The sequence below is a fragment of the Telopea speciosissima genome, chromosome 8 (genome assembly GCF_018873765.1).
Source record: "Telopea speciosissima isolate NSW1024214 ecotype Mountain lineage chromosome 8, Tspe_v1, whole genome shotgun sequence".
Taxonomy (NCBI): domain Eukaryota; kingdom Viridiplantae; phylum Streptophyta; class Magnoliopsida; order Proteales; family Proteaceae; genus Telopea; species Telopea speciosissima.
Genome location: NC_057923.1, coordinates 5,279,292 through 5,292,933, shown reverse-complemented (window position 1 = coordinate 5,292,933; position 13,642 = coordinate 5,279,292). Strand labels below are relative to the sequence as shown.

The 13,642-nt window shown below is 38.1% G+C and overlaps 2 protein-coding genes across 2 annotated transcripts; both read right to left on the bottom strand.

Annotated features, from left to right (window-relative positions):
- Nucleotides 1-3,281: 3,281 nt before the first annotated feature.
- Nucleotides 3,282-7,572, bottom strand: LOC122671176 (sister chromatid cohesion 1 protein 3-like). The gene is made up of 8 exons (XM_043868278.1): nt 7,499-7,572; nt 6,595-6,731; nt 6,134-6,525; nt 5,693-5,827; nt 5,254-5,388; nt 4,813-4,947; nt 3,939-4,106; nt 3,282-3,374 (listed from the first exon to the last, which is right to left on the bottom strand). Exons 1-8 carry the CDS (start codon nt 7,570-7,572, stop codon nt 3,282-3,284), a joined length of 1,269 nt encoding a protein of 422 aa, XP_043724213.1.
- Nucleotides 7,573-9,688: 2,116 nt separating this feature from the next.
- On the bottom strand, nt 9,689-12,840 carry LOC122671175 (sister chromatid cohesion 1 protein 2-like). The gene is made up of 7 exons (XM_043868277.1): nt 12,522-12,840; nt 10,942-11,203; nt 10,811-10,848; nt 10,683-10,723; nt 9,915-9,979; nt 9,780-9,816; nt 9,689-9,694 (listed from the first exon to the last, which is right to left on the bottom strand). Exons 1-7 carry the CDS (start codon nt 12,838-12,840, stop codon nt 9,689-9,691), a joined length of 768 nt encoding a protein of 255 aa, XP_043724212.1.
- Between the last annotated feature and the right edge of the window lie 802 nt (nt 12,841-13,642).

Sequence of the window (13,642 nt, the reverse complement as noted above, 5' to 3'; positions counted from 1 at the left end):
AGGTATTGATTTCCATTCATATAAATGAGTTTGGAATAATTATGAAACTACTCTCAAGTGTATTATGATGGAAGCCCATTGAAGAAACCACCAATGGTAATCAGTTACTTGTGGTGTAGGCTGTGGATCTGGCAAGGCTTGATTATGATATTAGGGAGAATCACTGAATGCCCATGAATTGTAGTGATGCGATAATTGATGTTGTTTGATATGTTACCCTTCTTAACCTCCACCAAAGGTGATGTGTTTTAATTTTTCCCCAGTGTTAAGTCAAGGTTCAAAATTTCTATGGTTTTGGCTGGTTTACATATTGAGTTGGTCGAGGTTCTGTTAACTATTAAGTATAGAAGAGACTGAAGAAAGCTACCTAAACGGTCTTGCAGTCAACATGCATTTGGTGAATGGGTTGGAGGTTGGCACTAAAGGGGTTTTGTTACGTACTCCCGTATGGGTGGAGAGAAAACAGGGGAAAAGAGAAGAAATATGAGAGAGAATACAGAAGGTTTTGCTTTACAGCCGAAGCCGAACGTCTGGTGGATTAGGAGGTAGCCAACTTTTTCTTTGGATAATTGCAAGAGATAATTTTGGATTGGATTCCAAAAGTCTCCTTCATTCCTAGTACTATTGCTATTTAAAGATTACAATTACTAATCAGTAGCCGACCTCTTCTCTGGATAATTCCAAGCGATAATTTAGGATTCTAAAAGTCTCCTTCATTTCTCATACTTTACTATTTAAAGATTACAATTACAAATCAGTACTAGTTACCTAGGATTACAATTACTCCTACTAGGACTTAACTCTTCCGATAACTCCCATGAATGAAGACTCAGGTTTTCTGCACGGCTAAATTGGAGTCTTTGAGAGTATTGACAGGCGGCCATGAAAGCTCTTTCCCTAATCCCTCTCTTCAATCTCTCCTTAGATTTTGACGTCTGATCTTAGTCTGTTGCTACAACTTTCTACCGATCCTTCAGCTCTCTCTCTCCACCAATGGGGAACATCATATCTGCGGTGATCATTCTAAGGTAGGATTAAATCTTATATTGTGTTTGGTATGCATATCAAGCACAGCCTTAATTTTCAAAACTGGGACCCACCAGATATTGAATCTAAAAAGGCCATAGTTCCTGTTTTCACTCTTCACCCCTTTTTTAGCGAATCATTATCCCCTTCAATTCACTCCAATTCCTCACATAGGAGCAGAAATGATCATCCTACCCCCTGCCTGAACACACTGCCCAAGGTGGGGTAGGGTGGTCATTTTCACTCCTATGTGAGGAATTGTAGGAAATTGAAGCGGGCAGCGAATTGGAGGTAATAATATTCCTTTTTAGCGGTCTTCATTCTTCACTAGAAAAATGAGGGAAAAAACTGAACCGCAAAAGAGGATTGTTAAGCTTATCTTTGGTCAATGCTGGTTCAGTCTGGGTTAAATGGCTTTGCATTTAAGGTTTTGATACCTTGTTCACATTAAGATTTATTTCAACTTCCCGTTATAAGATTTCATAGTTAGGGTTACAACGTTAATGGTGCAAATTAATATTTCAAGTCTCTAAGGTGTCTTTTTTTTATCGGTAAAGTCTGTCTCTAAGGTGTCATGGTTTAAGAAAATGATTATTGGTTTAAGGTGTCAGGTCTAAGATTTCGTTGTGTTTTATTCTTTATCACTCTTTTTTCCTGGCTTCATTGCTTGTGTGGCTTTAATGATTTGAGGAATTGGAATCTAATCCCCATTCCTGTCTAATCGGATCAGAATGAATTTGCTGCTTTGCATTGGATTTCTAGGGTTCAGGCCAATGGAGGCCAATCACATTGCCACTTCTGCTTATTTGAACCTGGTGGTTTTGTATGAGAACATTTTATTTTGGATAAATGCTATTAGGTTTCAAATGATGATTAATCCTGAATTTTACCAAGTATAATTGAAACAGAATTAGTACCAAAACCAAAACCAAAACGCCTATTGCAATGTAGGTGGAAAACTTGTAGCTGCCCTACCATGCGCGATAAAAAAAATGGCATACTGAGTGTACAAGGCTCTTGCTACTTTGAGGTCTGGGGAAGTTCATAATGTACACAACCTTATCCCTAGTTCACAGAAAGCCTGTTCTCACTACCACTTAGTAGTTATTTCAAAATTTCCAATACATAAATTCAACGACCCAATCATAGGATCACATCATCAATGATAAAGAAATTCTTAGAAAATAAAATACATTTTGCCCACGCCCAGGTCTTGATTTAAAGTGGCTTTGATGAAATTCAAAATCTATGCCAATAGATAGAATGGGAAGAATTCCCACACCAACAGTTTCCACTAACATGACAAGCAGCATTGTAAAAAATTTTACAGTATTTCATAACCAATGCATCATAACTTACCACATGAACTTAAATATTGAAAATGATCCACTCATCTCACAAATCAAATATCAGCCCAAAATAAATCTCAGAAGTGCCTAAAAAGTGGCCAAAGTTACAGACTAGTATCAAGCATTTCCTCATTGTAAACAATCCAGTTTTGGCCCCGTTTAGTTGCAAGGAAAATGCAAATATTTTCCCTAAAAGTGATACATTTTACAACAAAAATCATTTTGTGTTTCATTACTAGGAAAATACAAAATATTTCCTTGAAAGAGTGAAATATATTTCATAGGAGATGCAAATATTTACCTTCACTGCTCTTGCAACCAAATGGAGCTTTTATAAAGCAATAGACACTAACTTTCTGCTTTATTATAACAAACTAGTAAACATGCAAACACTGTAAAAATTCTTTGAGGTCCATAAATAAACAAATAAAAACCAATTTATTAAGAAGAAATAAATTTAGTTTCAGATGAAGCCGACGACTTCCTTGTTTCTCATCCTTTGGGACAAAAAGATTAAGAAAAAAGAAAAATGAGAAAGATGACCTTGAATGTACATGAGAATAACCCAAGGAAGAAACAGAATTAAAGATGACTATAAAAGAAGGGAAAAGTCTATCTGAACATGAGGCGTAGGAAACATCTACACATTTACACACCTATAAAGAATGAATACGCCTCATGTTCAGAGAACCCTTCCCCATAAAAGAATGTACATGACAAAAAATATGACATGATACATCAATGTACACGAACTGCGATCTATGCCTCTTCCCAATCAACCCAGCTTCAATGAGGTATATATATCCTACTTCTGATATAAATAAGAAATGCAGTATCTGGGCACCAAAATCGCCCAACACAAGAATTGACTGTACATTTCTCATGTCTAATGCTTGGTCTGCTAAATCATATTCTTTCCATTTGAGGGGTTTTCTGCACAAGAATATCATCATATGGATTTTCTTGTATCACATCCACAATACCTTTAGTCTTCAATACCTGCAATTAAAATTTTCAATAAATTAATATTTGACATATAATCACCAAGATTTAAGCTCAAATTTTCAGCAGTGGGATTGGCATTATCACTTCTGATCCCACTCGAAATCAGACAGACTTGGCCACATCGGAGAAAAATGGGATCAGATAGAACTTAGAAGTACAAATTTCTTTATTCTTTTTTTTTTTTTGGGAGTTTTTGGTTCAAGAAACTTATAAATTTGGCCAAAACAACAATTTTCCTTATTTGTCTATGTTTTCAATTACCAAAGGAAGAAGACAATTGCCAAAAAATGAGATTTTCTTCCATTTTTGACCAATTCAGTACTCCTTGTAAAGAATTGGCGGAAATTGGAATTGGGCTCCATTATTTCCAATTCAAATATGGAGATTCAGCCATTCCATTTTGATTTTTGAAACCATTATTATCACATTGATTGTGAGATGTTAAATGCATAAATTTCTTCAACCATAACTAAAAGAAGTTCAACAACACTTTAACAACGAACTCATTTCTTCTGCATATGTATCAGGCTTAACTAGATTGCAAGAGATTTGTCTTACCAGTATCTCATAGAATAATCTAGCACTTCGTTTTCTTGTTTCTCCTTCCAAAACACCACCCAAACTCAGACTTTCTTTATCTTTCTGCTCCTTTTGATTTAAGAAGCTTTTCTGCAGATAACTTGCCGCTGCCCTGCACACAAGAAGTTCATAGGTTGCAACAGTCTCCTACAAGAATGACCTGAAACCACTAACACAAATGAATGTATAGAAGAAGCTCCATCCATCCTACCTGGTCCTCACTGTCCATCCATCTGCATTTTAAGACAAGCCAATGAGAATACTTCATGAAGTGAAAATCAGCAATAGGGAGAAAGAATGCTGCTTGGTCGCACCAAATCTACGCACTCTCACATGGGCGCATGAAAAGACCATCCCGCCCCTGCTGGTCGATGGCCATGTGTGCGCTGCCATTGGTCCAGCCTCTGGTGCAGTGGCCATGCGACCAAGCAGTGTTCTTTTTCCCTCAGCAATATTATCTCAAAACCAAAAATTGTGCAACTAAGAGTATATGGATGTATCCTCACCCTTGTCCTGGTTATTTTCTTCATGAGGGCTGACATCCTGCAAGGAAATAAGAGATAGCAACATAAGGTACTGATGTTGTAGATAAATGGTCAGTGCCATTGAAAATAAAAAAATAATAAACAAGACACAATCCAAGTTATAAATGTCCTGTTTTAATGTTTTAACTGACAGTCAGCAGGAGTGGGAAATCTTGAAAAAGATGGACACAGCACATCCGCTGGCAAATCTGTTGCATGCTAGGATGCAGACCTGGTTTGGTGGGTAGAGAATATGTCTGGTCTCATGCATACTTAAGCCAAGCCAACAGAAAGATCAATATCCGCTCTCAATTAACCAGTAATTTTACCTCATTTATTTGATCAAGCATTAGATCCTCCGTCACAATTGGAGAGAGCTCTTTTTCTACACTTGCAACTTGAGTCATGGGGGTATTGGGAACCTCAACAGGACTCGCTGGTGTTGACTCGGCATCAGAATTTTCCTGAAATAAGAGATAGCAACATAAAGTACTGATGTTGTAGATAAATGGTCAGTGCAGTTGAAAGTTAAAAAATAATAAACAAATCATAATCCAATTTATAAATATTCTGTTTTAATGTTTTAGCTGACAGTCGGCAGGAGTGGGAAATCTTGAAAAATATGGACACAGCATATCCACTGGCAAATCTGTTGCATGCTGGGGATGCAGAGCTGATTTGGTGGGTAGAGAATATGTCTGGTCTCATGCATACTTAAGCCAAGCCAACTGAAAGATCAATATCCACTCTCAATTAACCGGTAATTTTACCTCATTCATTTGATCAAGCATTAGATCCTCTGTGACAATTGGAGAGAGCTCTTTTTCTACACTTGCAACTTGAGTCATGGGGGTATTGGGAACCTCAACAGGACTCACTGGTGTTGACTGGTCACTAGAGTTTTCCTGAAATAAGAGATAGCAACATAAGGTACTGATGTAGTAGATAAATGGTCAGTGCCATTGAAAGTTAAAAAATAATAAACAAAACATAATCCAAGTTATAAATGTCCTGTTTTAATGTTTTAGCTGACAGTCGGCAAGAGTGGGAAATCTTGAAAAATATGGACACAGCACATCCGGTGGCAAATCTGTTGCATGCTGGGGACGCAGACCTGATTTGGTGGGTAGAGAATATGTCCGGTCTCATGCATACTTAAGCCAAGCCAACAGAGATCAATACCTGTTCTCAATTAACCGGTAATTTTACCTCATTTATTTGATCAAACATTAGATCATCCATCACAATTGGAGAGAGCTCTTTTTCTACACTTGCAACTTGAGTCATGGGGGTATTGGGAACCTCAACAGGACTCACAGGTGTTGACTCGTCACCAGAGTTTTCCTGAAATAAGAGATAGCAACATAAGGTAATGATGTTGTAGATAAATGGCCAGTACCGTTGAAAGTTAAAAAATAATAAACAAAACATAATCCAAGTTATAAATGTCCTGTTTTAATGTTTTAGCTGACAGTCGGCAAGAGTGGGAAATCTTGAAAAATATGGACACAGCACATCCGCTGGCAAATCTGTTGCATGCTGAGGATGCAGACCTGATTTGGCGGGTAGAGAATATGTCCGCTCTAATGCATACTTAAGCCAAGCCAACAGAAAGATCAATATCCAATCTCAATTAACTGATAATTTTACCTCATTTATTAGATCAAGCAGTAGATCTTCCGTCACAATTGGAGAGAGCTCTTTTTCTACACTTGCACCTTGAGTCATGGGGGTATTGGGAACCTCAACAGGACTCCCTGGTGTTGACTCGTCATCAGAATTTTCCTGAAAGATGGCTCTTTGTTCTGAAGATATACAGGCTGTTTCAAATGCTAACTCTGATGAAAGACTGGGGCTCACTGCAACTTCAGCTGGTCTGTTAGTGTCAGCATTTTCCTGAAAGATGGCTCTTTGTTCTGAAGAGTTACGGGCTGTTTCAAATGCTAACTCTGTTGAAAGACTGGGGCTTACTGCAACTTCAGCTGGTCCATCAATGTTAGCATTCCTTTCATAAAAGAGATTTTTGAGCTCCGATGAAACACCTGATGAGTAAATGCATAGTAAGTATAAACTAGATACATAAATCAAGAGGAAATATTAGGCCAACTTACCAACAAGCAGAGGCTCCCTGAAATCCTGCAGAATCCTGGATTTTATGTTGGCTCTCCAGACATCAAAACCAGTATGGAAAACTTTCCTCCCTTTAGTCACTAAACCACTGGAGTCACATATGCTCTGCCTTAATTTCCTGTGGTCAAAGATACATTACTAAACCAGGCAAGTCAATTTGTTCTTCACTCTTAGGTGATTAATTGTAACTCAAATCACTATTTTATCAGTCGGACATTCCAATTCTGTGAAAACCCTAGGGAAAGACCTCAGATAATCATTGTGTCACCTGCAAGAATCAGAATCGGAATCAGCTGAGCCCGATCCTGAATTCAGCAGATCGATGCTGGGTTTCTGGGGTTCTAGCCAATTGCCAATCGATTATGGTCGATTCCGGCTAAATCAGAATCAGAATCGGCTGGACCCAATCTGGATCCCAATTCCGAGTTTAATAACCTTGCCTGTGGGTGTTTTACCCAGCCAATTCAATGAACAGGAAAAGGTATCCAAGGGTATTTAAGTAATTACAATCATTCCTGGAAAATTAATAGTTTTACATAAATACAACTGGATACCTTTATTCTGCCATTTAATTTGATTGGGTGAGCTGGCTTGCTTACCCCCAAGATAATGCAATCTCTGTCTAAAAGCCTACCTATCATGTCAAATCCACATTTTAATAGTTTTACTTAAATACACCTGGATACCGTTATTCTGCCATTTAATTTGATTGGGTGAGCTGGGTTGCTCACTCCCAAGGTAATGCAATTCCTGTCTAAAAGCCTACCTATAATGTCCAATCCACATTTTAATGAAAAAATCTATCGGTGACTAAAAGGGACACCCAATGCACGAGGCTCCCCCGCTGCGGGATCTGGGGAAGGGCAAATATGTACGCAGCCTTACCCCCGCTTCTCAGAGAAGCTGCTTCCCCAATTCGAACCTGTGACCACTAGGTCGCAATGGACCAACTTTACCATTTCACTAAGGCCCACCATTTAAAAATAATAACAATAATAATAATAAAATATATAGATAACTCTTTTCAAAAAAAACTTCTCGGTAATCACTTCTAACAAAAGAAAGGTAGAAGTTAAGTAGCCATCACTCACTTGCCAGGCAACACTATAACATCATCACAGATATGTTTTCTCTTCCTTGATATCCGAACTTGCTCCTTCTGAGCAGGTGTAGCAGATCCTGCATTAAAAGTAGCTATGTTCATAAGGGATCAACTTGCTTATAGATAAATCTTAAAACAAAAAAAAATTCTAGAAGCATACGACTGGAAACTAGTCCTTACCAATTGTGTGTGTCAACTGGGAAGACCTAAATCAGCTAGCCAAACTCATTCCCCTATAAAATGAAATTGGTACTGTTTGGCTGCACCAAAATTTAAGGTTCTTGGTGGGGAATCCAGCCTATATGACAGTGAATACTTGTGACATGTTATAGGGAAGAAACTTTGGTGCCTTGTTCCCCATAAAGTAATGCATTTAAAAGGGATAATCTGCTGGCAATGACATTTCCTCAGATTTTTTGTTTTATTTATGGTTTATCCTCTATATATCCTCAATCTTCTTTGGAGCAGTGACTGCTTCTTCAAGTTTCCTATGGAGATATATTTTGATTGCTAGGATATAGTATATCTAGAAGCAATAGAAAAATGGGATTTTAGAGGACAGGGATTGCTTTTGCCAACAACTCCATAAGATTCATGGATAATTCTCAAAGAGCTGTGTGGTGATTTGGAGAATGATGGCTTGTCAATTGATAGAGGCCTAGGCTTTATTTACAATAGAATAGAACAGGTACAAGTACTGTACTGCACCTAGGACAAATCTACCTTTATACCATGTTCGCTAGCGTTTCACCTAAAAGCTCGAACTGTTAGGGAAGAGTAGCATCACTGTATACATCAACACTCCCCCGCATGTGCAGGCCAAGATCCCATGCCCCTTGCACGTGGAGCTCACGCGGCACCGATGGAGAAGAAATGTCGGGAAAACTCTTCCGATGCACTTCCCAGGAGTCGAACATTTGACCTCCCTGCTCTGATACCATGTTGTGATTTGGGAAATGATGGCTTGTCAATTGACAGAGGCCTAGGCTTTATACACGCTAGAATAGAATAAGTACAAGTACAGTATTGCCCCTAGGACAAATCTACCCTTATACCCATGTTAGAACAAGCTGAAAGTAAAATCCTTAGGTATTACATTTATTGAGCCATCTCTAAACCCCTTTCTGTGTCTTATTTCAAATCTATTTTGATTCCGCATTTTGATCCAATTGTTGAGACCATTGAAAATGGTATTTCCTTGTTCATGGATCGTTTATAGTTGCTTTGAATCATTAGGTTTAGACCTTACTTCGGCGATCCTTAATTATTTCAAAGTGGCAACAACATAACTTTTGTGATTTCTTTCTATCGAGAATCATAGGAATGACTTATTTGCACACAAACATTTTTGGTCGAAAAGCATACTAATTCCAACAAATTTTCCTTTTGGATTTGTTGAAACTTGTTCAAATTACAATAACAATAACAACAACAACAACTCAGCCTTATCCCAACTAACAATCATACTAACGAAGTACTTGTTCAGATCCATCAAACATGTCAGGGTATGGAAACTCAGATTAGTTCTTCAAAAAACCATAAGGCCATTCAATACGAAGTACTTGTACATCTTTCCATATACTAACAATCATACTAACCTGAAGCACATGGAAATTTAAGCTCATGTTGAGTTCCATCAGGTACAATAACAATTTGATGGTCTTCAGTAGAAACATGTTCTATTTCCAACGGTGGTATTTCCAGGAACTTTATCCTCTTCACTTGATTAACCACTTCATCGAATTGTGGATCCAGGTCCAGAGGTTCCTCAGATCCATCAAACATGTCAGGGTATGGAAAATCAGATTTTTGTGAAGTTTCAACAGGACTATTAGCAACTGGTTGGTCCTCATTGTTGATATGATGTTCCTCGACATCCAAAGGTGGTATATCCGGGAAATTTTTCTCTGCTTGATAATCCACCTTATCAAATTGTGGATCCATGTCCAGGGGAACCTCTGTTGCTAACATATTTAGGTCTGGACATTTTTCTTTAAGTAATTGACTGCATCGAACCATCTGTGTGCTTGCTTCTAAACTGCTTTGATTCTGGCATTGGCTGACCACCATATCAAGATCCAATATGGGAGGATAAGGAACACTGCAACAACACCGCCAAGAGATGTTGATCAAGCAATAAGGATTCCCTTATTTTTGTGATTGGGAAAGGCTCAAAAGAAAGAGGAATCTGATACATACTCATCAAATGTTGCATATGCAGAATGGTAGATGCCGAGCTGAAAAGAAGGTTCAATGCTGTGATTCTGCAGAAGTGTACAAGTTAAGAATATAAATAAGGTTTCTAACTAAATGAAGTCCTTTACACAAGATGAGTAAAGATCACTGATACACATGATACAAGACAGCTCTTATATTACTGTATCACTGAAATCGGACTTCCCCTAGTAATTTGTGCATAAATCAAGCCAGCTTATCTTTTTTTTTTTTCCCTATATTTTCCTCTGTAGTATCTTATTTGCCATTAATTTAGTCAAAGAAAAGTTAGATTGCATCATCTGTTACATACAATATTGAATAACAGGTGTTTTTGGGATGTCAACTCAAACACTTTGATCCTTGAGGACAATGAGTTTGACAACAAAACTAATTAAAATCCTAGATATGGCTATATTTGTTAATGAATTACACTAAAAGAGCAAAGCAGCATGTGGCCTAAATCCTACTCAAGCATCAACATAGATCACTCAAGAGATCGGCATTTGTTTGTATTTGAAATATACACCAAATGCATATCTTAAACCATCCACTCAGGTAAAATCAACCAAGATATCTTCCGTCTGAGGTAAGATTTTGGAGGGATCAACCATCAAGAGGAGGTCCACATATCTTGCATGATGGATCTATTCATAGATAAGCCACAGAAACCACACAGAACAAGGTACATAAAACTTAAAAGAAATGATAGCTATAAAATTCTTTTAGACAAAATATAGTAATGTTGTTTACCTTGTTTAGAGAACAATGCTGTCTTGCTTCATCCTCGAATGCTTTTGTTTTATGAAAAGATCAATTACCCAAAATTAGAACAACGGAGAAGTAATAAAACATTTGAAAAGAGCCAAAAAATCTGGTACCTTGAAGTGTGATCTCTTCACTTGGTCTGATGTTGCGCCTGAGAAGTCAGAAAAACAGAGAAGGGTGGTTGTAATTCTTAAAGAAGAAAATGAGAAACTTAAGCATGTCTTGAGGATGTTCAACATCTTACCTGCTTACAGCTTCTGGGGCCTCAATATCAAAACTATCAAGTTCGAACCTCTCTGGCAAACTGATAGAGAAATGTGGTGCAGACGTGGCTTCGATTTGCAGATTTGTTCTTCTGGTGACAGAATAATTGTTTATTCTGACCAAAATCTCATCACAGTCATGGTAAAGATGGTCAACTTTCTTAGAGTATATCCTCACAACACCAAGGAGAAGATAACCAAGTACTCTGTATGTGACTGTTACTGTTTGTAGCATGATCTCATCTGCATAAGATGACAAAAGCAGAAAAGGGGAAATGGTAATTGATGAGTGGTGATGATCAAAACCAACCAAAGCACACAAGGTTGTAGGAGTAAATATAGAAACCAACCACAAGTGTAATAGCTCATATGTTTTAGGCCTTTCCTTTAATGGGCATCCAACTGCCTAAGCAGACCCTTTTTGTTTTCAAGATGTGTTCAAACGTACCACTATCGGCCAAAACAGTAGCAATGTTACTGAGAATTCGTGGCATTTAGAGCTCAGAAGGAACACAGGATACATTACATTGAAGGAACTACAAACTTTTCAACTTAATAGGCACATGCTACTGCATCACTGCACACTATGAGGGAAGAACAGCTGCTCTTTCCAAAACTCCTGAGGGGACCAACACCAAATGCCATTTCTTTTTCCTCTTTTATTTATTTATTTATTTGTTTTTTTTTTTTTGGGGGGGGGGGGGGTATTAAAGATCAGTCCTGCTGAGCAGGGCCGGTCACCTTCCCATCCAGAGTAGATTATAGTGGTTGCATACCTCTAAAATTTTTGTTATGATGGCAGCTATTAGAATAAGCTAAAACCATGACTTGAGTTGAAACCGCAAAAGATTCTAAATTAATTGGAAATGGAGAAAAATTATGGAAGAGGAAACAAAAACGATGTAGCAAATAAAACTTCAGAGCGGCATAAGGAAAGCAAGAGGAGCTAAAACATTAAGATTTCAACGACAGGAAAAGAAAAGAGGAGGAGGAGGAGGGGGGGGGGGAGGGAGGGAGGGAGTACAATTGTAGCTAATTGAGCCAATTTATATAAAACCTGATCGGAGTACCTCCTTTTCTCATGCTCAAGATACCTGATTGATTGAACTAACTATGAATGATTACCGAGAAGAACACATTTTTCAGTCTCACATAGCCACATCCGTACAAATAGAGCACCGTTAGAAGAAACTTAACACACAGGAAAATAAGCATTAAGACACACAGAAAGCTCAGACCAGGACACAAGACGAGAGAAAGCATAGAACTCCAAAGAAGTAGAACTCACATTGTGAAAGTAGTTCAAAGCGAAGCAGAAAAACAAAACCATTACAACAAATTAGTAGTAAAATCCCAAAAGGGTTCAGTTAATTCAGCAACTAGATAAATGATCTCCCTTGGCGACAGCCAAACATGAGTAATGCCTTCCATCAACGCATGAACATTTAGAAATGATTATGAACGCCTTATTGTCTCTCAGAACAGTACCCACGAAGAAGAAACACATAATTGGGGAGGTGGGAGAAGTAAGCTTGAGAGAAAAGGGAAATGAAGACAGTACCAACAGAAGAAGAGATGTCGGTGAGAGAAACTTGGTCTTTCTTGAGCCTTTTGTCACAATAAGCAGCAACCCAGATGGGTCTTAAAAGTCCCTTACTGCAGAACAGAGTTTTTGAGTAGTTCATTTCTCCCTTTCCACTCCCTATTTTCGCTGTCTTTGTTTTGGCTCCAACGGTTGAAAGCAGAGTCTCTTCTGCTTCTGCAACTGTTTCAAGCTCCAAAGGAAGTTTTGAACCTTTCGGGGTTTTTGAGGAAAGAGAGAAACAATTGTTTGAAGTACAAGGGAGTTCTGAAGACGAAGAAGAAGAAAGAGTCGCCATGAATGTGAAACAGTGAAAGAGACCCACTCTTGCTCAACAGAAGGAACCAAAGTTACAAATTTCTTAATTAATTCCACGAAAGCCCCGTTTAGGACACAGCAAATGACAATAATACCCCTCTCACAGTCGTGTGAAACGGGATATTTTTGGTACTTTGAAAAAGAACTGAAGGATAAGACTGAGAATGAGGCGTTACTGGGAAAGTACAGAACAGATTTTGTTGGACTGTGCCAAGTGGAAACAGTAAACGGCAACTTCTCTTCCAAATTTAATGTTTTGGATTTTTTAAGATTTTAACTGGATTTCTAGAGCTGGCAGTTTGGTAAGAATCTCCAAGTGGATTTTAGCTGTTGGATGAAAATAAGCTTAATACCATCTAATGATAGGAGGCAACTTTCTATGGCGAAAGAGGAATTTTCTACTGTTGATGTCATTGCTATGTGAGATGGGCCTAAGAGAACAGTAGGGGTATTATCGACTTCTTACAGTAGGAAGTGGAGTAATAATAACCATAGATGGGTGTGGTTTTCCTTCATCAACGATGTAACAAATCTTTCTCTTCTATTGAGTATGTCTATTGAACAATAGAATGAGGCGTTACTGGTTTATCAAAAAAAAATGAGGTGTTACTGGGAAAGTCCAGAACAGATTTTGTTGTAGTGTGCCAAGTGGAAACAGTAAATGGTAACTTCTCTTCCAATGTTTTGGATTTTTTAAGATATTGACTGGATTTCTAGAGCTGGCAGTTTGGTAAGAATCCCCAAGTGGATTTTAGCTGTTGGATGAAAGTAAGCTTAATACC